This window comes from Idiotropiscis lumnitzeri, chromosome 1 (genome assembly GCF_059441095.1).
Source record: "Idiotropiscis lumnitzeri isolate Australia: NSW breed Sydney's pygmy pipehorse chromosome 1, RoL_Ilum_1.0, whole genome shotgun sequence".
Classification (NCBI taxonomy): domain Eukaryota; kingdom Metazoa; phylum Chordata; class Actinopteri; order Syngnathiformes; family Syngnathidae; genus Idiotropiscis; species Idiotropiscis lumnitzeri.
Genome location: NC_142391.1, coordinates 4,167,131 through 4,194,927, shown reverse-complemented (window position 1 = coordinate 4,194,927; position 27,797 = coordinate 4,167,131). Strand labels below are relative to the sequence as shown.

General features: G+C 43.5%; 1 protein-coding gene across 4 annotated transcripts in view; it reads left to right on the top strand.

The window, feature by feature from the left end:
• The window catches only part of LOC148342840 (single-stranded DNA-binding protein 3), a 35,400-nt gene that overhangs the window by 3,662 nt on the left and 3,941 nt on the right, over positions 1 to 27,797 (top strand). For 2 of the 4 annotated variants that reach the window (XM_088311530.1, XM_088311558.1), the window contains exons 2-17: positions 4,298 to 4,370; positions 5,751 to 5,812; positions 9,494 to 9,578; positions 19,794 to 19,883; positions 22,131 to 22,214; positions 22,974 to 23,033; positions 23,131 to 23,197; positions 23,754 to 23,818; positions 24,682 to 24,743; positions 24,818 to 24,863; positions 25,012 to 25,047; positions 25,349 to 25,403; positions 25,558 to 25,628; positions 25,737 to 25,815; positions 25,892 to 25,920; positions 27,310 to 27,411. In XM_088311530.1, the coding sequence (XP_088167656.1) occupies positions 4,298 to 4,370; positions 5,751 to 5,812; positions 9,494 to 9,578; positions 19,794 to 19,883; positions 22,131 to 22,214; positions 22,974 to 23,033; positions 23,131 to 23,197; positions 23,754 to 23,818; positions 24,682 to 24,743; positions 24,818 to 24,863; positions 25,012 to 25,047; positions 25,349 to 25,403; positions 25,558 to 25,628; positions 25,737 to 25,815; positions 25,892 to 25,920; positions 27,310 to 27,411 (1,066 nt within the window). Of the gene's footprint in view, positions 1 to 4,297; positions 4,371 to 5,750; positions 5,813 to 9,493; positions 9,579 to 19,793; positions 19,884 to 22,130; positions 22,215 to 22,973; positions 23,034 to 23,130; positions 23,198 to 23,753; positions 23,819 to 24,681; positions 24,744 to 24,817; positions 24,864 to 25,011; positions 25,048 to 25,348; positions 25,404 to 25,557; positions 25,816 to 25,891; positions 25,921 to 27,309; positions 27,412 to 27,797 lie in introns of all 4 variants that reach the window. The other 2 variants (XM_088311539.1, XM_088311548.1) reach the window with 2 other exon arrangements.

The following is a 27,797-nucleotide window of genomic DNA, read 5'->3' as shown; positions in this document are numbered from 1 at the left end:
TTAAAATGCATGGAAATTATATTAATCTGTTCCAGCCTCTGCGCCTAAAAAAAAAAAAAAATTTTAATGTTTCTTAGCAGTCTATATTGCTGAACTTTATTCATAATTAAGCAGATGAAAAAATAAGTAGTAGTTGGCCACTTTGGGGATGTACAAAATAGACATTTTCACTGTACTGTACGTCAGTATTCTGTAGATGACTCGGCTCCTTGCTGAATAGAAAGAAAATGACTGTACAGTTTGTATTGAATGTCTAAATGTGTTTCTGCACCTTTTTTGTTCAAGTATCAGTTAGTTAAAGCGTTATGTGTTTCTCATTATGCGTTAGCGTTAGCATTAAGCTAACGGATTAAAGGCTAAGCTATGTGCTTGTTTAAAATAAAATTCTTCAGGGTTGGCATTGGCTCCTGAAACGTCTTAGCCAATGTGGCTAAACAGTATAAAAAGCTCTTAGCCACACTTATGCGTTATTAGCCACAATATATGTGTAAATGAGGCTAAACTTTTGCCTCATGGAGTCTGTCGTCATCGTCATTGAGAGGCCCCTAAGTTTTCATGATATCGGCACAATTAAAAGCACAGAGTCTGAAGTGCAGGCGCAACACTTTAATTCGTCGACGACAAATTGATGAGCAAATAAATTGACAACTAGTTTGATAATCCATGAAACATGATTTCGGGCCATTGTTAAAAATTAAAATGGTCCAAATCATCTCATTTCTAACTTTCATCGAAAAACTTCTCCATGAAAGTAGTGAATTTAATCAAAATAAGAAATTTGCAGTCATTTGCTTTTACAGTACTTGTGAATTTTTTGTTCACCTATTTTCTGACATGTTATGGACCAAACCAGTAACTTATTCATAATCAGTTTATGGTGGAAATTTTTTTTTTTTAGGAAATTAGAAAAATAATCGTTAGCATGAATAACCTGCAAATGTCATATTGTCCAACCTGAGGCAACCTTAGAAACTCGATTTAACGGACTGATAGGTGGGCGGGGTCATGCGTTTAAGGTCATTGTCCGTTCAAATTGAAATTAAAATTGACTTTTTTTTTGCTTGGCCTAAAAACATCCAATACAATTGAAAATTATTATTGAGTACTTTTTTTGATGGCTGAAAAACACCCATTCAAAATGACTGCATTATAAGAAAACATTAAAAAAAAAAAAAAAGAAAATCTTGAAAAAAAACTATTTGAAGAGTTTTCAAATTCATTCAAATTCACCCCAAATTATTTTCAGCTCCCATTGCAATTAGTTGTCAGGGGTTTTACAAATAAACTCCACCGTCCCAATTTCTGTGGTAACCTTTTGAGACATCTCGGAGAACCTGTCTAACATGGGAGGCTTGCGTCACATTGGGCAAAACATGTTTGGTCGCCTTGAACGCCGCAGATAGCAGGCGCTTTACGGTTTCTTGAACAGGAGAAGTTTGAATTCATCCGTCGCTGAGAAACAACCTGCCAAAATAGCATCTCGGCATAAATTATGATCAGCGCTGGAGGCCAGAGCGGATGACTCATTGGCGGTGATTGTCATCAAAGTGCGGCTAGCTCAACCTTTACGTTAATCATCGGCGCTCTCGAGTCGTGTGGTGTTTGTTGTGGTAAACCGAGCACAATACAACCTTTTTTTTTTGTGTGTGTTCGCGTGTGTGTGTGTGCGGTTGATCTAGTCGTCACCTCCGGCTGATGCACTTATTTGTAACTTGGTTTTAAGTAGACCTGGGTGAGAAGGCCTTTTCATTATTTTCCTTTTGTTTACAGAACCAGCAAATAATAGTGACATTATTCAAAATATGAATTTATTTTCATTCTGATATTTATTTTATAACCAAAAAAGCTTCATGCGTTTTTACTTCCAGCATTATATTGCATCAATTTCCATAGAAATAATATAATTTTTTTTTCCTTCACAGGAAATAAGTGCTTCCTCTCAGAAAAATGTCCCCTTAATCGAAAAGTCTTTCAAAACATGATGGTGAAAAAATATCTAAAATAATATGAGCGAGTACCGATAATACTCTCGAGCGCCTTCCTGTAGCTGTTGCACAATCAAAAAATGAGAGAGAGAGAGAGAGAGAGAGAGAGAGAGAGAGAGAGAGAGAGAGAGAGAGAGAGAGAGAGAGAGAGAGAGAGAGAGAGAGAGAGAGAGAGAGAGAGAGAGAGAGAGAGAGAGAGAGAGAGAGAGAGAGAGAGAGAGAGAGAGAGAGAGAGGAGAGAGGAGAGAGAGAGAGAGAGGAGAGAGAGAGAGAGAGAGAGAGAGAGAGAGAGAGAGAGAGAGAGAGAGAGAGAGAGAGAGAGAGAGAGAGAGAGAGAGAGAGAGAGAGAGAGAGAGAAAAATGTTCAACAATAGTATATTTTAATTCAAAATCAGTGGTTTTGACTTGTTGCGAAGGTGCAAGTCGATGAAAAATTGACTTGCGCCGTCTCAAATTTTCGAAGCACAATGCCAGCGTTTCGGGGCCGTCTGGGGCATTGTGTAAAAGCTGACTCAGCAACAAAGCAACGCTCGGCATACAGATGATCTCTCGACCACCTTTCATCAACCGACCGCAGCGGGCCACTTACCGTCCCTCTCATTAGGACGGGATTGTCCCGTCAAGAGGTCTTTCTGGCCAGAGCGCACTGTCATATCCGCGCCGCCGCTCGATTGATGGTCCATTAATGGCCTATTAAACACAACGAAGCGAGGGAGTCCGGGGGCACGATGTCAGGTCAATGGGGGGTTTTCCCGACTTCTCAGCACCATTCCGGTGTCTGTTAATAGACTAGGTGTGTCCCCTGCTTTTTTTAAGAAATGTTAATGTCACTTTTACTTCGTGGGCTGGAGTTACTGACCTCCATCATTGTGTTAACTGCCAGAATGAGTTGATTATTAGGTCACGTCTGTTGCACGGGAGCTGCAATCCTGGGTCAGCTTGACCTGGGCGTGCGTTTACTGATCCAAAGTGTCAAAAACTGAAAAGACTCCAAATAAATGTTGTTTTTATGCCATTATTGAATTCATTTGCGAACCATTTCAGTCAATATTTAGTGAGTTTATCACTCACAGTTTACGGTTCAAACGGGGTATTTAGCTGAGGTTTCATTTACAGTATGTGATAGCAACCATCCGATTCAACTTGATGCATTTATTTTTTTTTTTTGGGTATCATTTCCATGTAAGGCGGCACGTGGACGACTGGTTAGCATGATGGCCTCACAGTGCAGAGGTCGTGGGTTCGATTCCAACTCCGGCCTTACTGTGTGGAGTTTGCATGTTCTCCTCGCGCCTGCATGGGTTTTCTCCGGGTACTCCGGTTTCCTCTCACATTCCAAAAATATGCATGGCAAGTTGATTGGACACTCGAAATTGCCCCTAGGTATGAGTGGGAGCACGGATGTTTGTTCGTCTTTGTGTGCTGTGATTGGCTGGCAACCCGTTCAGGGTGTCCCCCGCCGACTGCCCGATGCTGGGATAGGCTCCAGAAGCCCCCCGCGACCCTTGTGAGGAGAAGCGGTACAGATAATGTACGGATGGATCTTTCTTTGTGCTGTTTGGGCAGACACAGGCGTGTATACGATACCTATCATTATATTTCAGTGAAGCCGTCAGTCAAGCTGACACTGACGGGCTACGCCCGATCCGAGCGTTTAAGCTGCTCTTGAATTGCTAGCGCATATCTGATATGAATCTGATTTTCATGCACATTTTGAAGAAGCCCGACTTGGATCTGAGGGATATCCGATCCCATGCAGTTTTTTTTTTTTTTTTTTTTTTATTCACTCTGTCATTTTGCTTATTCCTATTGTGACACTTCTGAGAAAAAAATTGAAATTGTCACTTGAGCAATGCAGCCTTAAACCAAGCCGAAGAAGTTTCCTACTCAAAAACAACTTTTATTTGTATTTGTCTTTGACTGTCGTCCGCAATTTACTTTTAGTACCTTTTGAACAACTGAAGAAAATAATTTTAACCAAGAGGAATAGACTGTTAAAAAGTTCAGCTCCATTTGACAAACGTGTCACGACGTGTGCTACAAGAGAGCCAGTAAAAAGCCACTAATTGTTTTCCTCGGAATGTTTATCCAATAAAGACTCACAATCACCGGGTGCTAAATTTGAATCACAGACAAATCACACTGTTTCTTTGTGAAAGTTTTTACGCTTTGTTCAGTGCCGACAAGCGATCTGCGGAACTCCCCTCGCTTTGTACGCCCACCATTGCATCGAATCTCTTGGTTGTAAACTGCTGCAAACAAAATAATTCCGTCTTTAACCATTTCTCTTTTGCTTACTGTTTGCATTTCAGGTTGGCGTTGTATGTGTACGAGTACCTGCTACACGTGGGAGCACAGAAGTCAGCACAGACCTTCTTGTCTGAAGTAAGTCTTGCTGCCATTAGGCCTTAAAGAAGGCAAAATGTTTTTTTTTTTTGTCTGTTGTCAAACTACACCATGGTTCAACCGATTATGGCGCACTTTTCACCCACCCTATTTTTTTTTTTTAACCTAGTTGAAGTCAGCGTGTTCCAAGTTTGTGTTCAATACATCACTGGCATGCTAAAGAGGAGTTCAGAACATATGTCCATCAATCAAAGACGAGAGCTTAATATCACAGTCTTAAAATTACAGCTTTAAAATGTGTTTTTTTTTTTAATATTTGGGTAAATAAAAACAGCATTTTTCCCCATTGAAAATAATCAGTTTTCATTTTTTTTTTTTTTTTTTTTTTTTAAATTTAATATTTGGTAAATATTACCTTGTCGAGTTTAAATTAGCTAATAAATTTTAACATTCTTCTGTTTCAATTCTTAGTAAATCACAGTGTCCCATCACTGTTGAGCTATTTTTAGAACAAACCCGTGGCCTACTCATGTTGTCCTTGGGGCTAACTAGTACCCGCTGGCAGCGCTTGTTTTTCAGGACAATGCACATTAATCAACAGTTCAAAACGGCATCCATGTTTCAGTGTCTCTTTGGTTTTGCTCCTTCCCTCCGCCTCCGTGCAAAACTGCTCACGTTTTTCCCTCTCTGCTCGCTGAGAAAGAGGGAGAAAAATAAAACACGACAGGACTCAATTCACTTCAACGCTGGTCGCCAGCCTAACGCGGGGGTCATATTGACAAGCAGTCACACCGAGATTTGAACGCAGGACTGCTCCATCATGAGGCAGACGGTCGAGTTCAGATTCAGATAAGGCGCATCCTTGCATAAAAACAGAATTGAATGTAAAACACCTTCTGCCCCGTAGAAACCCCAAAAGTTGTTGACAGTCCAACTGGATGTCCTCATGACGATTGCATGAGCGGCGCTGGCGGGCGAGGTGTGGTGTGAATATTTTATGAGGACACCCGAGAAAGTTACGTTGTGCTTTCCTGGAGTGAACGCCGTGCGTGATGTCAACTCAGCAACATCCAATCCGGGTTGCATTTTTATGGCCCTTTTGTTTCAAAATTTCTTCATACGACATTTTGGAACCCTTACATTGTGATACCAACAGCAGAGGGCATGCTCTTTTGGCCCTTCCCACCCAGTATGTCGATATTTTGATTAAAAAACAACACTTAAGGAACTTTTATGAGGAGCAGATCAAGGTTTACTGTTCCAAACCGCACCCGCGAAGAACAGAACGGAACGGAACAGAATGGAAATATTTTAGTGGAGACATGGCTCTGTTGCACCGAATTGATTCTTAGCTCCTCAACTGGAGTATGTGAAGTAACTCTTGGTAGTGACTGCGAGTATTTCTTCTTCCTTTCCTAGATACGATGGGAGAAGAACATCACGTTAGGGGAGCCTCCTGGATTTCTCCATTCGTGGTGGTGGTGAGTATTGCAAGTTCGTAATTGCAGTACTTCCTGTTCGAATAAAATAGAGGATGGAGCTGGGGAGAGAGGGCGGGACAGAGAGAGAGAGGGATGGAGGAAGGGTGGAGGGATGGAGGGAGGGAGAGAGAGAGAGAGAGAGAGATGGAGGGAGGGAGAGAGAGAGAGAGACTTATATTTAACAAGTATATATTTAAAATAAATAACATATAGATACATAGACATGTTGTATTTGGTTCTTTCAAACATTAACAGAACTTTGGTAGTGATTTATGATTTAAAAAAAAAACGACACCATTGTTCACCAGGGATGAGTATCGGGCTTGACCAGAGTCACAGAAGGGTGTGACCCCGAGCCACCCCCCAAATATCAAAACCCCGCCCACCCACCTTCGCTCTCCGTCCTCTCCCCTCCTCCAGCGTTGCACCTCCCGGGTCCTGAAACAATGGATCCAGATGGTTGGGAAAATGGATGCCCCCCCACCACCACCATCCTCACCCTTTTGTGTGTCCCCCCCCACCATCACAAACACACGCACACACATACACACTACACACTCCTTTCCTTTTGTTCACACAGCAGAAGGATTCTTAGCAGATTATCCCGTTGCATTCCAGTCTCCTTTTGTGCCACCCGTCCACAGTTTCTCCCCCTCGCGCCCTCAAACCCCTTGTCACTGTCATTTCTGCCTCTGGCTAAAATTTGTCCGTGGGGGGTCTGCACTTTTATCGCTGAAAATCAGCCATCTTGCTTGTTTTAATCAGGAGCAATGGAAGATGTACAGTGTGAGTACGCCTTTCACCACTACATGTTACAAACCGCGTATGGGCTGCGTCCTAAGGGGATAGAAAAGACCAATGGCTGCTTACATTCACCAAAGTAGATGACATTAAACTCTTCACCTTAAGCAGATTGTTCCGAGCCATGGATTTAAGTCAAGCCTAATCCGAGCTCACCTACGACGATTTGCACAACGACACTGCCAAGACTTGGATGTAGCTCAGAGTAACCGGACCCCGAGGGCTGCAATAAATTAGCTTGCTCAATTAAAAGTGAAGTTGTTTTACACGTGCATATATTAGCTCAAACTGTAGAGTCCATGCGGTTGGCGGTGAATGCTAAAATTCCTTTTATTGACCGTTTAACACATATTTAGCTTTAGCTGCCTTTTTGCCCCGCCGTTGCTTTCGGAATCTGTAAAAAGTTTTCACCATTCTGTTGTGTCTGGAAAATAATAATTTGATCATTTCTTTAGATAAAAAAAGTAAATATTTATGTCATGTCAACTCAACACATTTTTACCTGGAGGGGGGTAGGGGGGGCCGGTTCGGTGCAATTCTGAGTGGGGCACATGTGACCCTGGGGAACATGCTTTTTTTCTGCCGTACTCCAATAAAGTGTAATTGCACATCCACTCCAGTAGTTGGCAGTGGCGCTCTCCTTCCCCATTCTGCGCAGTGACTATCAATTCTACGGCATAGGTTTGGCAACCAAAATGATATTATTTACTGGTGGAGTACTCCTAGCAATCATTTATTTATATTATTTAAATATAGTTGCAGTGGAGAGCGGATGGTGGTGGGGATGCGCGAATTGTTTTCTTATTGCTAGGGTGAGGGGGGTCTTAATGCTAATGCTAATGCTAATGTTGTGATGGTCGACTGGTTTGCACATCCACCTCGCAGTGCAGAGGTCGTGGTTTCGAATCCGGTCTCCGGCTTTCCCGTGTGGAGTTTGCATGCTCTTCTCATGCCTGCGTGGGTTTTCTAAGGGTACTTCGGTTTCCTCCCACATTCCAAAAACATGCATGATAGGTCAATAGAACACTCTAAAATTATCCATAGGTGTCAACAGTGAGCGTGAATGGTTGTTCGTTGATGTAAAATTGACATCAATGTAAGCGATTCTGATTCAAAATTTAAAGCTTACCAAAAAAAAATCTTAATAAATAATTTGTGCCCAAGTGTTACTTTTAGAACACGCCTCGAATGGTCCTCGTTGGTGACCTCTTTTGCGGTATTGAACTCAAATGGTTCACAAAGAAAATGCAAACAGAGAACATACTGTAACACTATTCAAAGTCATATACTCTTTATCCTTCCGTAGAATAATAGAAATAATATTACTGAATTCAGTGAACGAACGGTGATTTACGAACGTGATCGTTTAAAAGCACATTTTGACTGGATGAAAACTGTATATGCAAATTGTAATAATAAAGCAAATATTTTATGAAAAATTCTAGATGGTGCAAAGCCTTAAAATTGTGTTTTGGGGGGAAAATATTACAGTAGTGTAACTTTTAACCTCTTGAGGGGGGGGTGGGGTGATTCTGCTTAGTCATGAGAATGAACGCCGGGTCCGGCACAGCACCATCAGCAATATGAAAACCCAAGGACGTGTTTTTAATAGCTACTAAGAGGATGGACAGAATAATAATTCAGAAAGGTTGCAACCCGGGTTAATGTGAAAAAAAAAAAAAAGAACGAGGAGCTCATGGTCGATCCTCGCGTTGAACATGTGTAAAATGTAAATAAACACTTTGACGTGGCACTTTTGGCTTACGCGGCGCAGTTTGTGGTTATGATTAGGCGTGCTTGCGGATCAATCCACAGTCTTCATTTTTTTTTCACGGACCTTTTTGACATCAGAATAGGACGCATGACTGAAAGTCAATAGGAAGTATGCCATTTTGCACGGGTTCAAACTTCGGCCAACTTCCTCGACGGAATTTGTCTTAATGAGCCCCAATTAGAATAAGGCATCCTCGACACATGAGAGATGCGAAATTGATTTTTTTTATTTATTTATTTTTTTCTATTTAAATGTTTTGTCTTAGCCATCAAATATGGTGCAGGTTTAAAACGTGCTCATCATTTTAAAGACTCGCCATCAAAAAAGGGGTGCGAGGACTCGTTCCCGTTTTAGCTCCTGTGACCAAAGCTGTTCATAAACATCCTTAAGCATTGATATGCATGGCAGCGGGTCGCCCGCAGTGCACTCCGACCTCATGGCACAGGGAGGCTAAGTCGGATAATTAGTTGACTTTTTCGGATCAAAACATCCATAAGTTCACGACGGTTGGCCGTCGGCGTCTGCAATTAGCGGGACATGTAGCGCGAATGGGGGCGGAGTTTGTCATTTGATTGTATCTGTTGAACCGCATCGGTGTTTCACCCGCTTCCAATCGATGCACCAAGAATGATCCTTTTAGGACCTCGTCGACGCTGATCCGTGTTGTGGTTGAACCAGTAACGTGGGCCATGTGGTGCAAATTTGAAGCGCGGTTGTCAGGGAGGTACCCACGGACACAATTGTATTCACGGTGAGTGAGAGAAGGATTGCGGTGGCATCTGTTCCACTCTCAATGTTTAATGAATTTAACTTTGAAAATGCAAAAATGTAGAATTAAAAACCGGTGGAGTACTCCTCGCAAAAGTTCTTCTTTGTCTTCCATTATGAAGAAGAAAAATAGTAGTCATGGCAACCAGCTTTCAAAACACACACAGTGTTTGAGAGCGTTGACAAGAGCTTGATATTTCACGATTTTGAAGTCTTTTATATATTAAATCATTTTTTTCAGTCATTCAAAACCTGCGGGGGGTTAATAACACTCTTCCCTCTGGTGTCAATTTCATAAGACATATTTGTATTCACTTTCCCCTGTCCTTGCGTTTCAGCGTATTCTGGGACTTGTATTGTGCCGCTCCAGACCGACGGGAGACGTGCGAGCACTCCAGTGAGGCCAAGGCCTTCCATGACTACGTAAGTGGCGCGCTCTCGGTGTCACCTATTCTTTGCCTTTTTCACACCTTCACTTATGCTTGGTCCAATATATTTCCAAAACAAAGTGGTCATTTGAAGATTGACTCTTAAAGGAGACACATTATGCTTTTATTTTCACAATTCAAAAGTGTTCCCAACATCTGTGTGACATTTCCATGAAAATACCCTCAGGATCAAGAACGACTATAGATTAGATCTTTTTTTTTGTTGACATTTTGAGCAATTTAGAAGGCATCTTTTTCCCGTCAATTCAATTTTTGACCTCAGGGAAGCTTTTAGGGTTTACCATGTACTAATCACCTTTCTGCAATCCAGGTGTTGGCGCTCACTACAAACATGTTTAGAAACAGTCCAGAATCAGTGACTCAGTGTAATTGGCTCTGCGCGCTAAGCAGTGACACTGTGGCAGAACCACAGAAACACATCAGTAGAATCCCAGAAGCAAAGCGTGGCCGACTAAAAGTGCCGAGACGTCGTCTTGTGATTGAGAAGCGTGAAGAAGCCTCTCTAACTGTATCGTCTGCCGTGTAGAAGTCATGTGTTCAGTTGGATACCCTCTGGTCAAGAGGGGGTGTGCGCGTGTGTGTGTGTGTGCTCGTATGAGTGTATACTACGTAGTGTGCGGAAATAATGGAATAGAGTTCTAATCCCGTAATCCCAGCATTGGGTTGACGCTAAACCAGGGATCTGTGTGTGTGCGCGTGTTTGTGCATGTGTGTGCATGTACGCGTGTGCGTGATTCGGTGTGTGATATTTTGTGATTGTATGTGTGATATTGTGTTTGTTTGCGCTTGTGTGATTGTTTATGTGGGTGTGTAGGTTTTTATTGTGAAGTGTGTGTGTGTGTGTGTTTAGTGTTGTGTGTACAGTATTTGTGTCTCGTGTACAGTATTTGTGTCTCATTGCGTGTGTGCTGCTTGTTTTGTGCGTGGAATGTCACAAAATGTTGTGATTTTTGTGTGTGAGATTTTTTGTGGATTTGTGATTTTTTTTTCTGTGAATTTGTATATTATATTGTGTGATTGTGCGTGTGATTATTGTTATTGTTCACGTCAGAGTGTGTTGTTGTGTGAATGTGTGTGTGATAGTGTGCGTTATCGTGTGTCAGTCAGATCGTGTGATTTAGTGTACACGTGAGATATTGTGATTATGTCATTGCGAGTGTGATGAATGTGTTTTGTGTGTGCGTGTGTGTGTGATTGTGAATGTCCTGTGAGTGTTGGATTTTAGGTGTTTGATTGCGTGTAAAGTACACTACCTTGTACTGTGATTGTGTGTTAGTGTGTGAATGTGTCTATGTGTGACATTGTGTGTGTGTGCTTGCGTGTCTGTCTGTGTATGTGAAAGATTTTGCGTATGTGATTTATTTTGAGCGTGTGATATTGTGATTGTTTTTGCCGGTAGCATTGCGTCGGTTTGTATTGTGAAGCGTGTATCTGTGATTGCACGTGTGATTTTGTGTGTGATGGATTGTGTGTCCATGTCTGATTTGTATGTCATTGTGTAGACGTATGTTTGTTTCGTGTGTGTGTGTGTAATTTACTGACTTGGGGCACCTTTGGCAAGCAGCCTGTACGAGGAGGCGGGGCGGAGGGTCCTCCAACCCCGTGTGCGTGCGTGACTGTCCGACATGGTCGCTCACTGTCTGTATCTAACACTGACGAAGCCAAGGAGACAGGCCTGGTTTAATTTTGGCTCCGGACCCCCTGAGGCCTCTCTAGCACCCCACCCCCCTACATCCCAGCGCAGGTCCTCTCTGCTGGTGGACGGCTCAGCAAGAAAAGGAAAGACTTTTGTTTGTTGGTCTTATCTTTACGAGGTCTGCTTTTAGGAGCTGCTTGGCGTTTATGAGGCGTTATCCAGATGATGAGATGAAGGCCTTTCGGGGTGCTTTATCATCGCTATCTTCAACAGTAGTTTATTGATAGTGGTTGTTTTGTTTTGTTTTTCCTGTGTGTGGCAATTTCAGCTTGTATGAGGGTAGATCTGGTCAACAAAAGATGCTTCGGTCCTGCTGGAGGTCTGCTCTTTACAATGCATCTAATCCCTTTGATTCCACATGACTTCTAGTGAGTCCTTGAGTCTTCATTCATTTGAATTTAAAAGGTCCTACAGGCGGCATTTGCACTCGGAATACACTCAGCCGAGAGGCTGTTGATTTGATTTGGTGCTTCTGTTTTGGTTATCAACAGTGTTTAAGAACTCGGCTTAGCAGTTAAGACATTGGTCTTCTTGAGTGTTGCGATTAGCTCTCAAACGTGTCGACACACTTTGGTAGGGCAAGTGATCGGATTCTCAACATGTTTGAAGTTCCAGTGCTTAAATCAGCTGAGTGACTCTTTCAGTGTTGTTGTTTTGGTTAGCAACAGACTTCACAATTACATCAGTTGACTCTGAAGGTACCATCTCCGCACAACGATCACGGCTAAGTTTGCAAACGTCACATGACCAAAGCCCTGAGCCCTGAGCAACTGTGATGTCATTTTCAGTCGACATCAAGTGGCAAAATGGCTGCCTCCTGAGATTGATAAAACCGTTTGGGTTTTGCCGCTTAATTCGTAACCCACAAATGCAATATTAATCAGAAGGCCGCGTTTAGACTAGTAACATTTTTGACTTGCCTTCCCCTTTAATGCGCAAGAAGTCATTTCCATGACTTAATCGATTGACTAATAATGCTCATACAAAAAAGTCTCTGCCTCGACTATTTGCAGTGATCATTTTTCCACATGCACTAACGTCATTGCAGACTCACGAACCACTCCGATATGTTTTGGTGGGTGCTCCTGTTTTGGTTCGCGACAAGAGTTCAGAAATGGGCTCAGCAGATACCGTGTTTAAGTGTGAACCACGACAAGGATCATTACAACACTTGTCCTTGCTGATGGGTTAGAATAGAGACATTTCAGTGCAGGTGCACCCGGCAACTCAATGAGGGGCAGCAAATGTCTGTCAAAAAGATGACCAAGAAATTAAAACTCCTTCACTATCCGCAGAGTAAAAAAAAAAAACATCTTTGACGTCTTTAGCCGTCAATGGCAGTAAATGAGATAACTAGTACCAACCAACAGTGGCTACAATTTGTCTTTGTGGGAAAAAAATGAGCCGACAAAGTGAAGAAATACCTGCTCCTGCATTCCGCCTCCTCTACGCGGTGGCCAATATATATTCTTTCATTTGAGCTTCACGCGTTTTATCCCCGTCTTTTTCTTGGCCTCTGTGCCGTCTCTGTGGAGTGCGAGCTGAGTGGATGTTGTGTCTGCAGCGCGTATTAAGCGCCGTCATCCGCTGCGTGCGTACTGTATTTATGTGTGTGTGCGTGTATGCACGCCCGTCTGCTTTCAGCACCCAAGCCCCGTGCCAGTTTTGAGAAGCAGCTGGGCTTTCTGTCTGTCCGACGTCGCGTCCCGTCCCCCCGCATCCTGTTGAGCGCAACGGCCGTGTTTTGACTGGGCTGATGAATTAGCTGGATCACAGCAGTCAGCTCTTTTTGCCTCCCTTCTTCTCCATGCCAGCCCCCCCCCCCCCCAGCTAGCTCTCTCTCTGTCTGTCTGTCTGTCTCTGTATGCGTATGTGCAAGAAGGACATCGGGTCAAGGAGACGACGATGAGGTACATATCAGTGTGAAGCAGAATGTAGATTAGTAGCCTCTCCAGGCAGGGACTCACAAACACGCACACATATATTTATACCTCCCCCCCTTGCATCTCATGTTTATGTCCCTGTTTTTATCCCTGTGAAAGGTATCAGGCACAGGTCAATAATGTGTTGAGCACTATTGATCCGTCCGGTCTTACGGCCCTGCATGAGAGACGGAAAATGCGTTTGGTTCCATACTGTGCAGTTACTAGCGTAGTTAGCTTCTCACGGATGGATTTACACTCCAGGCCCAGGTGCCCAATTTTGATTTAATACCTTGATGTTTTTATTTTTGACTGCCCACATATCCAAAATTACATGGATGGGACACTTTTTGAGAAAAACCTGTGAGAAAACCCACAGACCGTGTAGTATGAGGCTTTTTGCAAGACTGTAAGATTTCTCACAATATTGCGAGAATTGTCGTACCCTGACATCAATACTGTGAGAAAATGGAATTGTGAGTTTAAGATTATGTTACATTGCTACTGATAGTAAGATATTTTCATTAGGAAAAGAAGGGTTGTCCTCATAAAAATGAATTAATGCGCGCAAGCTCGGATTTGATCCAAAAATCCGCATTTGTGACGGAATTAACTCGAATAAGTTGCTCCATGTACTTTTGCCCAAAAAACACGTGATAGTCCCAACAAATAAAAAAAAATAATTTTCAGTCAAGATTTTAAATGAAGTGTGCCTATACACGGTAAGTGCTTTATCTTAATCAAATGTTTACAAAAGGCTCACGCACTTATCTCATTCAAATGTATCGGAGTGTAGCCAACGTTTTTCCTTTTTTAGCTTAAAATAACTTACTTTAACCTTCAGGATATCGCGTTGCACCCTGGTCAACGACAAAATGAAGGACTTTTTTTCTCTTTGGTCCCATTTTAAATCTATTTGCGTTGTATTGCATTAGCCTTATGCTAGCTAGCGATAAGCTAGTTAGTCTTTTAGGTCCGGTGTCGGTACGAGATGTGGACGGGATCCTTCAGTAGCTTTCGCGTCTGATGATGACATTGCGCATTATAATAGATTTATGTATTCAATTTCTTTGACTCCATGTTTTTCCATCCCGTTTGTTGTGTTTGTATGTTCTACGTTACTAAATAATAACAATTAAAAAAATTACGTACATTTACTGCTACCTTAGCGAGGATTTTTTTCCCCGGTGTCTTCTGCATGTGGTAAACGTCCCGTCAGTGTTCTGTTGCTTTGGGAATCAGACTGGTTTAAGGGTCGGAGGGAAAACATGGAAATGTTTTATTAAGAAATATTTAACGCTATATACAGACATTATATCCACACAATCTTGTAGTCCGAGCGGACCACTGCATTGTTGCAAGTTCGGCAGGAGAAACGTAAACGTTCCACTGCTGTTGCAGCAACGGCTTCTCGGGGCATAGGCGGAAGTGACGAAGGAGTTGACGCGCCAATGTGACACTAATGCAATTATTTAGTTTTTTTTATTTTTTTATTTAGGGAATCGAAATATGCAAATAGAACAGCCAGGGCTAAAAAAACAGAGTCAAAAATATATATATGAGAAATACGTGTTAAAGCGTGACGTCATTAGCAAGCGCGCAGCCTCCGAAGGGCCCCGTCCACCAGCGTTCATGTTTGGAAAAGCCTTATTATTGGTTGCTTGGATGGCATATATATTCACGTACACATAGGTCCGCTCAAATGTAGCGCTCAAATTTACCCTCCGGACAAAGATACAGTATGTCAGACATACGGAGACGGGACCTGCCATCCACGCAGTCCGCTCCGACGCGTTTGGTATGTTTACGCTCACGTTGGCACATACCCGGTAAGTATCAGATTTTTATCCACATTCGGAAGCCGCCTGCTTCGTATTGTGTGTTTCCTTATGCATTGCGATGCCATGACGCATATCCAAAGTGTGCCACTCAGGAGTAGATCGTGAGAATTCGGCACGAGCCAACGTGGCAGCTTTGCATGGGCGCGTAAAAGGTTTGGAAGACGCCACGAAAATTCTCGGGGTCGCACACCCGCAGCTGCTTGAAGCCCTACTCGTGATGTTTACGGTCGACATCAAAGGTCGCACGTTTTATGTCGCGCGGCTGCCGTTGTTCGCCGGCAGCCAGATGATCAAAACCTGCTTCCCCGCACAGCAAAATAAAAAACAGGTCACCTCCTTCTGACCCTGCAGGCAGTGATGGTGGAGACTACCTCCAAGTTAGAGGCCTGTGAACCGTTTAAGTTGCATTCACATTCTTTATTCTGGGGCTCAATTGAGTTATTCACTGCCAAACTATATTAAAGGTTGTCTGAGTTTTTTTTTCTCCACATGAATACCAATTAGAGCCAATTAGAACCCCACCTGCAGCAAAAACTCCATCCCAGCAAAAGGAAAAGCACAACCGATGCGGGTGGTCATCTGCCCTGACAAGTTTTTGAAACAGATTCCTCCTTCCCCCCCAACACAAAATAATGGAAATACAAAATAATTGTGACTTGTACCACTCCCGGGCATGTTCCACTGTCCTTCTCATAAATGTCATCACAAAGCCGCCATAGCTCAGTCAGTGTGACTTTTCTTGTTTAAGTGTAAGTCTATTTGATCGTGTAATATAATCATGGGTTAATCATTTAAGCCTAATTGTTTAATCAACCCCCCCCCCTCATTAGCAAGTGTTCGCTAGAGAGAAGTATAGCGTAGGGCGTTGGGTCCAGTGCAAATTAATTGAGCTGTTTGGCATTTTAAAGATCGTCTATTGCTTGTGCACACAAATCAAGTGGACCCGTGCTGAGCTCACTGTACAATTTTCAAGAGGCGGAAAGAAATCATTCTACGAAGTGAAACACTTTGGATTAGCCAATCTCGCCGTTGGATACAGATATGAAATATGCTGAAGAGTAGCCTTTAATACTGTGCCAGCGTCGCTCTACGGAAGCAGGCCATTAAAACATAGTTTACAGTAGCGTAAATATTCCCAGGCATTTTTTTTTTTTTTCAAGCGACCCTTGGGTTTTTGGTGAATTTATCATGTGCTTCAATGAAAGGATCGCTGCATCATCATAATCACGCATCCAGAAAATAACTTTTAAATGTTTAAAAAAAAAAAATAATCGTCACCTGTGCACATAATGTGATCTTTTGCAACATATCACATCAATTTAGCGATTGGCATAAGTATCTTATCCGCTTTTCTCTTTTTGCCTAGTTTAGCACGTGCTTAGCTGCTCCTCGTCCACTCAGGCGAGCATGCAAACCACGGAGGGATAACATTTAGCATGCGCAGCGTGTAGCTGTTTCGCATCAACGTGGTTGCGTAGGTTAGCGTAGTGCCTAGAATTCGCGAGCTGCTGGGAAAACGGGAAATCCGGGAGACTGAAATGACTCGCATATAATTAATTTAATTATTTGAACTATAGGAACGTTTTTCAATTTACGGGGGAAGCAACCTTAACATTTAGCGAATATACATCGCAAGTCATCCAGTGACTGACGGGTCGCCGGTTAGAATTCCTACTCCAGCTGATCACTGTCAAACCCCAAGTTAACCTCCAGGTGAGCATGTCAATGAGAAAGTGATCTCAAATGTCTTACCTGGAAGGATAGAGACAAAGACAAGAAATATTTGATTGTCATTTTTAACTCTAAGATTAGTGAACCTAATCGTTCAAAACGTTTCTTTTTCTGGAAATCATTGTTTTTATTTATTTATGGCAAGGCACGTTTATGTATGTCAAAAATTTGGTTTGCATAACATTACGTTCAAGTACCAGACCGATAAGCAATAGTAAAATCAGTTGTTTTTAAGTAACGACTTTTTCTAAATCCACCTTGGAACACAAACTAATAGATGTTGGTAATGGTCTGTATCAGTAATGTGCAACAATGATTGATGGTGGACAAATGTAGCCCTCCTCTTCCTCTTCCTCCTCCTCCTCCTCTTCAGTCTCTTTGCGTGTTTATCTTAACTCCCTCTTTCTCTCTTTCTTCAGCATCTTCTTGTTCTTTCTCCTTCCTGGAGCGGGGGATGCCAGGGGGACAGAGTGCAGATAGGACCTGTCTCCATGGCAACAGCTTCTGCAAGCTTCTGACGCCCCTTACTTGCAAGGGAGAGGGGGGGGGGTTATGCGATAGAGACGGAATAGTAGCTTTTTCGGGGCACACACACACGGAAGAATATGTCTTGGACTGGGGAGGGTAAAAGAATGGAGGGATGAGGATGGAGGGAAAGAGGCAGTCGACCCTGCTGCCTCCCCAGGGACTCTGTGGCCTGCTCGCAGAATTAGCATAAAGCTGGGGGAGGTGTGTTTTGGTGTGTGTATGATTTTCTTCTCTCTTTCATGCGTTTCTTCTTTATGCACGTTTATCGGCGGAGAACTGCAAGTGCGAATGTGCAAAGGGTTGCGCGCGCGTGTACGTCGGTTTGCACGGACTGACACCTTACCCCTCCACCCCTAAACACGCACACATACACTAAACCTCCCTCCGTCTGCCTCATGACTGAAAGGCAGCACTTTATAAGCTTGTGATGCAACTCTTTGTGTGTACCCGTGTGTGTTTGTGCGTGTTTGTTCCGGCATGCTTATGTAAGCGTTTCCAACACGAGTGTACGTGTGTGCGGACGAGAATACGGTTATATCATATTTAACTCCCGGGCTGAATCATTTGGATCCCCGCCTGGCCCTCCACCCCACCCCAGCCCTGAGATTTCCACTTTTGTTGGGTCTGCATTGTTCCCCTGACAAAAGAAGATGGGAAAACAAGTGTTGGTTCTGCTATTTTGATTAGCAAAAAGTGGTCATTTTGTCACTTTTTTTGGGGGGGGTGGTTTTTAACCAACTGTCAGGCAAGAGATCCTATAAATCAGCCAGATTGCTGTTGTAACTTTTCTGCGCTTGTTAATGTGAATGAAAGGTGCTGACTCCATGGGTGCAAATGCTTTTACTCTTATAGTGAACCTCCGTTCATTGCGGTGGATTTATTCCAGTCCCACCTCCTGTAGATGAAAATCCATGATGTAATAAGGCAGCACAAATTGTATTTTTTAATATAGTTTTACCCGTTGTAATGTATCAAAGCGCACTTTCAAATACCTTGTGAAGAACATTTGCACAAACAACAATGCGAGAATTGAATGAATGGAAAATACTCATTGTAATAAATATCGGGCGGTTGCGTGTGACATGACGTGGCGTGAGTCTGTGTGTGAGTGTTTGGGCGTGGACTGTGGCCGACAGCAGCTCCTACATGACTGTGCTTTACAGTTCTGATGTTCAATAATTGAAAAGTGCATCCGGAACTGTGGCTTTGCTTTCTGTATGCTGTAAAAAACCTTGAAGAAAAAAAAACATCGTTAATTAATTGAATTATTATATCGGCACCAGTGGTAATCTCTTCTTCCTGTGATTGACTGGCGACCAGTCTAGAATATCTTTACCTAAGAGCGTCCCGTGACCCTGAACAGGAAAAGCATTTTATAAAATGAATGTCTCCTTTAAACGGCGCTTATTGCATGCGTGTTCGATGTGTTTGCATTGGACGGTGCCAGCTGCCCCCGAGATCATATTACTATGTAACTAATGTAATGCGTGTAATTGTTTGATTTGTTTAAATCCCAGTTGGCACATTTGCTTAGCCCGTCTGGCGCAACGGTCCACAATAAACCATCGCATAATGAATGGACTCCAATTGAATTAGTTTGGACTCAAGGTGCGACACATGAAAGTAGGACTGTGCGATACTCTCCCAATTGAAGGTTTTGCTCAAAATTAACATGAAAAAAAATTACAATCACGCATTGTGTAGCTAAAGATATAGCCTCCGCTACCGGAACGCTAACATATGAGAAGCTGCATCGGGCATGGGCTAACAATTAGCATGGATCTGGCGGCGTTGTTCCCCTTGCAACGGATATTTAAACACAAACGATGCGGCAACACATGTAGACAGACAATCTAGCCATGAATTTGGAAGCGTATACCCTGGGTCAAAGGTTTTCATCATGAATCAATTCACTGCTTCAGCAACGTATCATCACTCAATTTTTAGCATGACTGACTCCGTTATTGCCTTCCAACAGGTTCCTTTCTTGTAGTCAAAATCTCTTTTTTAACGGGAGTTAGTTGTTTTAAGAAATAAAATGTGACTAAATTGGCAACACTGAGTATGGAACCCACAAAAAAACAAAAATCTATTTTATTCCCACACAAATCATCCAGCACAACTAAGCCATAGTTATAAGTGACTGTAAACACCAGAGTAGTGCAGCGAAGGGACACTTGCCAGCTTTTTTTTTAAGGATGTTTCTCCTTGAACACTTTGTCCTAATTTGTCAGCAAAAAAAAAAAAAGATGATGCCCTTACATTCTGCTCTTCAGGTAATACTTTAAAGGTGGTAATAGGACACACTTTCTTGAATTAACCATTAAACTTAATATGTTGAGAGGATGCCTGGCCAGGGTGGGAGACACTGCCCCCCTCAGCAAATTGGCTGCCATTGCACCCTTTCCATTCCTGTTGTATACGTCTTGTTTAATCGCTTGGCATTGTTATTTTATTTTATTTTTTTACAGAGCGCAGCCGCAGCGCCCAGCCCAGTGATGGGCAACATGCCCCCCAACGACGCCATGCCTGGTGGTCCCATGCCCCCCGGATTTTTCCAGGTACCATTCACAAGCAATCTGTCAATCAAATGTCCCAATCAGTCATTCGACCAATCAAACGTCTCTTTCTCAGCTCCCACCTTTTTTTTTTTTTAGCCCTACTTATTCCAAGAAAGCAACTTTCTTATAATAGAGGGAGATTTCGAGCTACAATGAAAAGAGAGACTCCAGATGTAGTACCATGAGAGAAAAGTTGTCATTTTGATGACATTAAATTTGTAATATTTTGACGAATCTCTAAAAAATACAATTTAGTTCAAGCACTTGCTAAACTTGTTTTTAAATTTTTTCTTAAACATATTTCTCGATTTTCTTTTCTTTTGGGGGGTTGTTTTTTTACCCCCTTACACCGTCCCCCCCAGTTTATATTTCTAATTTATATCAAATGTGTCGCAGCGTTTTCTAAATTATTTGGGGGGAGTTAAATTTGTATGTACTTTTTTTTTTCAACCCCCCCAACGTATTTTTTTCTTAGCGTTTTCTGTGGGCGAAGTAATTCAATTGGATTTTATGAGGAAGAATTTATTTTCACATTATCTGCAAAGGAAAACATTAATTCCTGTAATTTCTGTGGCTGTTAATGCAAGTTAAAACAGAAATAAATTAAAAATTCAAAAGCTTAGTTGATATTCAGAATTTTAAAGCAAATCACAGAAGCAGTGTGAAAAAAGAAGCTTTTTTTGAATAAAAACAAACTTTATTTTAAGTCCATGATACCCAGCCGTCACTCCCAACACAGTTTGCATCTCATTCTTGACATCCCGCCATTCATTCCTTCATTCGCGTGTGTCCTCTCCCACTTTTCCATCCTCCATCTCTGCCTCTGTGATGCCGAGAAGGCCTCGGATCAGCGCATCATAGCTACACCGCCGTACATCGGCTCGAACACTGTGTGCGCGTGGCGGCGGCGGCGGCGGCGTGATGGACAGCTTTGACATTTGGCCGAAGCGCCATAAAGTAGCGGGCAGGGACGGAGAGATGAGAATTGTGAAAGATCACCTCCACCTGGACTCGCGGTCACCCACCCGCCGCCATTGTTTTGGTGCTGTGAGCAAGGCGGGGAGGCTAATGAGTGCATAAGCAAACGGGGCTGGCGTGAGTGAGATAGAAAGTGTGAGGCATGGGAGAGCTATTTATAACATTGGTGGGGGTGTACTGAGGGTCTGTGTGTGTGGTGTTGAAGGGACTTATTTTGACAGGGAGCGTCGCTTGTTTTCCACAAACGCGTTTCCTGATCGCCGTCGCGAGGCGACTTAGTCCCGATGTCGAAGCCATTGCCCCCCCCCCCCTGCGATGATGCGACACGTCAAGCGAATAGTCCCCGTTCGAGTGCCTCACTCGACGTCATTTTGTAGCGTTAAAGAAAAACTTTCGCTCTTCCCGAGCCACTTGTGGTGTTACACAGGCTGCGTCTTCTTTGCAAAGAGTCACTATATTAAATGCTTCAATTCTGCAGAATGATACAGTGGCTTAAGATCAACTCAGTAAAACTTTTCTGAGACATTTTGTTTGACTCATTAAGTACAGCTTATGCCCGGTGTTAATGATTAAAAAGTAGCTTAAAATAATATCATTAATATGTTCTGTTCCCACACTAGTCTGAACGCGACATTGGGATTAACATTGCATTCGTATCCGAATAATCCACCCGTTTCCATCCATCTCAGCGTACTGACATTTTATCCAACACCGCCACCTGCTGTCGACCGAAATTGACGTCAAAGTTCCTCCGGGCTCGCATTGCTAACCTGTTGACTGGGTTTTGGTCACGTGTGGTCGATAGCCGCGCCGTGAAATGGATGACGACAAGTGGATTATTTAGCTTTGTTTTCATTCGATCAACGCAAGATTAATCATAATACAATGTTTACAATAGTGGGGGAACATAGATTATTTTATTGCAAAGAAAATGTTGGACTTGAATTACCATTTAAATAATCCATTTTAAAATCTTTTTCTATTTTTTTTATGAACACACAGGAACTGATGATGATTGCACTTAAATGTATTTTTGCTGGTAATTAAAAAGGTTGAGAACCACTGCACTATGCGGTATAGTGAGTGCTCGGTTGTGTCGCGGTGTTGGAAAAATAGTGAGTACAGTTTATCTCCCTGTAACGTGCCCTCAATGTATCCCGCGATGAAAAGTTAAAGTTAATTCCGCAAGCTCGTCACCCTTCTATGCTTACGAAGGGGCGCTTGCTCCAGGTGTAACCCCCAAACCCCCACCCTTCTTCTTTCTTCAAGGGACCACCCGGCTCTCAGCAGTCCCCCCACGCACAGCCCCCCACACACAACCCAAGCAACCCCATGATGGGACCCCACGGCCAGGTAAGAGGCAAACACTCACTCCCGCAACTCTTCCTTCCTTTCGTTCCCTCTCAAAGCCCACCCAAATATTGTACAAGCCCCACCCCTCCCCATCAGTATGCCTTTTCATTTTCTTCCTCATTGACCCTCCAGGCGCATTTGTCTGATTCTGGTTCGAGAACCAGAATCCCAACACCTTCGGTCATTGTTAGGAGAACATCCAGGAGGCGGCAGGCCGTGGCCCTCGTCAGTGCCCAGCGTCGGGTGTCCCTGTGTGGGATCAATTATTCGCCCCCCGCCCCTCCCCCGGAGCTGCTCGTGGGGGGTTGTGCACTTATCTCCCCTTGCTGCTCTTAGCCCGCATACACGCACACATAAAAAAAACACACACACAGCTCCCCTCTGCTTGCTTTTTCTCGCAGCGTATGAATAAAACAAGGGACCAAGCATGCTCTCACATCCTTACTTCAGCCCTGCTCCGAAATGGAAAAATCACAATTGGGGTTAGCCAGCGAGGTTGCTGACTTGTAGCCCGCGCCCGGATCCTCGTTCTCGCGGTTTCTGGTTTCCCGAGTCGGAGCATGCTTCCTCGAAAGGTTGCTGTTGTTGTTATTGGCCGCCGACGCGTTTGCGTATAACCGGCGCGACCGCAGGCCGAGTCGGCTTACGCCGACCGCAGCGAGAGCAGAGAGATGTGTGGCTCTACACGTCATCCGCCTCATGTGTGTGTCCTCAGCGCTGACGTTTAGCCCAAATCTCACACATTTGCTCTTTTCGCAGCCTTTCATGTCACCGCGCTACCCAGGTGGACCGCGCCCCGCACTCCGAATGCCAAATCAGGTACAACATGCCCTTCTTCTGTTTCAACTTGGAGCTGATCGTGAACATCAGTCATGATTTGTTCGTTTTTTTTGGGGGTTTTTTTGTACGTGTTCAGCCTCCAGGTGGGATCCCGGGATCGCAGCCTCTCCTGCCGAACAGTTTGGACCCGACACGACCGCAAGGTATGGCGTTTCTTGTTTAAAAAAAAAAATATATGGATTCAATTCCATTCAAAAGATAATATTTACAAAATTAGACTAAATATTGTCATATATGATACACACTGTTGTGACTTTTGGCATGGCTTGCATTTAACCACCCAGGAATCGAATACCATCTGCATTAAAGCCAACAGTGCCAATTTTTTTGCAATAATAATAATAATTATTATTATAATTTTTATTATTTATTCTTTTAATTTGCAATGAGGGACCGCATAAAATAGCACCACACATTTCTTTGTGGTGTCATAAGAATTACATTAAGGTGAGAAAAAATCACGACACCTTTTTTTTGGTGGGAGGGGGTTGGTCATTTTACGCACATGTGGTCTCAATGTGAGTTGGTGAGTCCGGCCCAGAACGACAGAGGTCTGTGGCGATTCTGTCTGGAGATTACAGCCTCCGGGTTTGAACTAATGAGATCAGGACGCAGCCGAGCCTGTCGTGTGTCTCAGTTCGACTTTAGGATACGAGCCATCTCTGGAATTTATGCGAGCTTTTCGGGTTCTCGTTTCAGGGCATCCGAACATGGGCGGTCCGATGCGGATGAACCCTCCTCGAGGAATGGCCATGGGCCCGCAGGTACCGCTGCCACGCCCATATGCACACGTGGCGCTTCGAGATACGAGTGACACAATTTCCAAGTTTCTCAAGAAGAAGATATGTCGCATAGCTAAACAAAAGCAGCACGTACTTGATGTTTTAAATGTGGCTGGAGAGAGTGCTTGTGGCACGTGGGCCCATCTTTGCTTTGCTGTAAATTCATCCACGAGGTTGGTGGGTCGGGAAAAAAAAAGAGCACCTAACAAAAATTTCTGGTGCTCATTTAAGAATCACACCAAAATTGTTACGCGCAGCCGTGACAATGACCCGTCGCCTTTTATGTCATGATTACCTTGACACTACTGAGGGAATCTCATCACTTTTCCTCCTCTTTTTACTGGATAAATGGACGGCGTACTTCAATGTTCGATTTATTTGACGTCTTTCCACTTAATTGAAGTCCTTGGAAAGTGGTTGTACTACTAGGTATTTATTTGGTCTCTGGATGTTTAATTTGATTTGTATTCATCTTTTATTTAATTGTATGTAATTTTAAAAAAAATGTATCACTACAAAATAAGCCCCGTTGCCATTATATAAATTTATTTTTTAATTATAGTAATTTTGGAGTGGAAAATTGTGTCCACATCGTATTCTTTATAGTCTTCTTAAGTACAATTCTTCTTCGTTTGCCTGCATGATTGTGTTATACTGCCTCCTGGTGGCCAATGCAGGCATAGCAGAAGCTGAGGAACAATTAAAATCAGTTAATGCATTTTTATGTTTAATTTGTTACATTGGGACCGAATTAAACTTGTTTCTCAAAGCACCACTGTACTTTCTATGATCAAATATCATCTTAAATTTGACTTCTTTGTTTTTTATTTTTTTTTATTTTGCAGAATTATGGTGGCATGAGACCCCCACCCAACTCCATGGGCGGCCCCATGCCAGGAATGAACATGTACGGTCATGTCCTTCCCGTACTCGTTATGATTGTAGTGATCATGTTGCTGATGTTCCACTTTGTCACTGCAGGGGTCCAGGAGGAAGAGGGCCATGGCCGGGGCCCAATGCAAACTCTGTGAGTCATCCACTTTTACACGTGACAACACTACGAACATTAGCTTTGCCACTTCGTAGCTGTTGGCAACAAGTGGCGCGGCATTTTTTTTTTCTCATATATACTGTCTGCCCAAACTGAGATTTGATGGTCTGGTTTCCCTTCGCAGATAGCCTACTCCTCCTCATCTCCAGGCAACTATGTGGTGAGTTGACAAAAAAAAAAAAATAAAATCAAGTGATTTAAAAATGTTTCTCAGATGCTTGATAAGAAGTAAACCTAATTTCTACTAATCAAAAATATAAATAAATTCTCTATTGAAAATGAAATATAAACAAAACATCTTTGATCACAACAGTTAAACATTCACTTCATGTGATTTATTGTGGGATTAATAGTTTGCGAACTAAAGCAATTGGGAAATCCGAAATCGGATTGTTAGATTATATTTCTGTCCTGTGATAGGTGTGAATTTTAACCTGAACGCTGGTTCTCCCTCCTCTCAGGGCCCCCCAGGTGGCGGTGGTCCACCCGGAACTCCCATCATGCCCAGCCCAGGTGGTGCGTCACGTACCTAAGCACCCCCCCCCACAGCCCCGCCCCTCCATCTTGACCCGTCTCACCTCACCGTGCATGTCTCCTCACACGTCACCCTCGTTGTTTGTCATTATCTGTTCTCAATTTGAACTGATTGTATTTCTTTTGCTTTGCTCAGATTCGACCAACTCTAGTGAAAACATTTACACAATGATGAATCCCATCGGACCGGGAGGCAACAGACCCAATGTAAGTTCCATTTTCACACACGTCCGATTGACAAGGAATGCAGCACGTGCGTTCGACATTGCGAGTGTCAATCGTCTTAATTTTCACGTTTTCTGCCATTTGTACCAGTTCCCAATGGGACCCGGGCCTGACGGGCCGATGGGCGCGATGGGAGCCATGGAGCCGCATCACATGAACGGATCGCTTGGTGCGTTTTCTACGCTCATTCTTATTGTGTGCTTGAGATGTGTACTTTATGACTCAAGTGCGGCGTGTTCCCGCAGGGTCTGGAGATATGGACGGCTTGCCAAAGGTGAGTCGCCTCAACTTGAAACCTTACCTTTACCCTGTTTTCCCACTCCCTTTACCTTCGCTAACCAAACCTTGCCTGAATTTACCGTATTTTTGCAACCATAAGTCGCACTTTAAAGTCCCAAATTCCCCCCAAAACAAACGATGCGCCTTGTCATGCAAAGCGCCTATTGTATAGACTGAGCAACTCTCTCAACCATTGAGCCTGATCCCCTTGGGGTATTTCAGAGTGCATGTTAGCACACCCTGCTGGCCAAAGTCTGAGACATCTATGCTTCGAATTGAGCGTGACAAATACATTTTGTGAATACGTTTTTTCAGTGATGGTGCAGGAGGAAGCTGGACAAAAAGGCAGCTGTCCACAATGTCGTAGTCTGTCTTATCATTCATGTTATTGCAAGCAGGTTGAGACAACAGACTGGGAAAAAAAAAACACACTTCCCAAAGCACATCACTCACATCTCTCTAACCAGCCATCTGATTGGCTAAGGCTGATAAACTCCCAGAATGCCACTGTTTTTGTGTTATTTTTATTTCTTTTTGGGATGTGTATGGCATGAGAGATGCAAGTCTTGTCTTAATTCTATTTCTTTGTTTCATTGTTTGCTTGTATGCTGTTCAGAGATATTCATGCTTTTGATTTGTGGTGACCAGTGACATCCCTCCTCTGACATTGACAATGAGACGTGTTGCCATGACATCTCTGATCGGTCTGAGCTGAAGTGCTGCTTCTAACAGCTATCAGCATGAGTGCTACCATGCGCGAGCTAGCATGCGCGAGCTAGCATGCGCGAGCTAGCATGCGCGAGCTAGCATGCGCGAGCTAGCATGCGCGAGCTAGCATGCGCGAGCTAGCATGCGCGAGCTAGCATGCGCGAGCTAGCATGCGCGAGCTAGCATGCGCGAGCTAGCATGCGCGAGCTAGCATGCGCGAGCTAGCATGCGCGAGCTAGCATGCGCGAGCTAGCATGCTAGCATGCGCGAGCTAGCATGCTAGCATGCGCGAGCTAGCATGCTAGCATGCGCGAGCTAGCATGCTAGCATGCGCGAGCTAGCATGCGCCTTGGAGTGCGGCGCGCCCAGTCAAAGTATTAAATACAGAAATAGCACCCTCAACTGGTGCTGCGCCCTTTGAAACAGAGCGTATTTTGGCCGTAAAAATACGGTAACTAACAAAGCTTACCGAGCATATTTGCTTATCTCCCTAACATTTGTTAACCAACCTGCCTGACCTAACTAAACTAATTTTCTTACCTAATTTCCTACTTGTCTTGGCTAACATTACTTATGGTAACATACCTTAAGCCCCTTGTCCCTCAGTGACTCGCTCTTAACCCTCAAGCATAAAGCATCACGTTTCTCACTATTTTCTACCCTTGTTTTTATCCAGAGTTCCCCTAATAACATGGGGGGCATGAACAACCCTCCCGGAACGCCGCGAGATGACGGTGAAATGGGCGGCAACTTTTTGAACCCATTCCAAAGCGAAAGTGTAAGTCGCAGCCTCACCACAATCGCCCCCCCCTAACGCTTCACCTTGACGCTGCCCCGATCGTACCAGTGGATCAATGCAAGCAGACAGCACCGTCAAACCAAAATATTCTGGATTATTTTGCACTCAACAGATTCATCGCAATGAAAATTGCCTTATTCAAGTGTTGCTTGCGATTCCTGTCCGAGCGGTCCTATTGGTCCACGGAAGACGTTTTAATGAAACGTGTCATCTGCTTGCATTGTGTCGGCTTACTAATCGCCAACCAACTCATGTTGTGCGTCTGTTTCAGTGATGTGTGATGATGATCATCGCCTCATCTCCATTACTCAATGCTAAAAACGATTATGCAAAACTATGAGATGGACTATCAGCTCGTCGTTCAA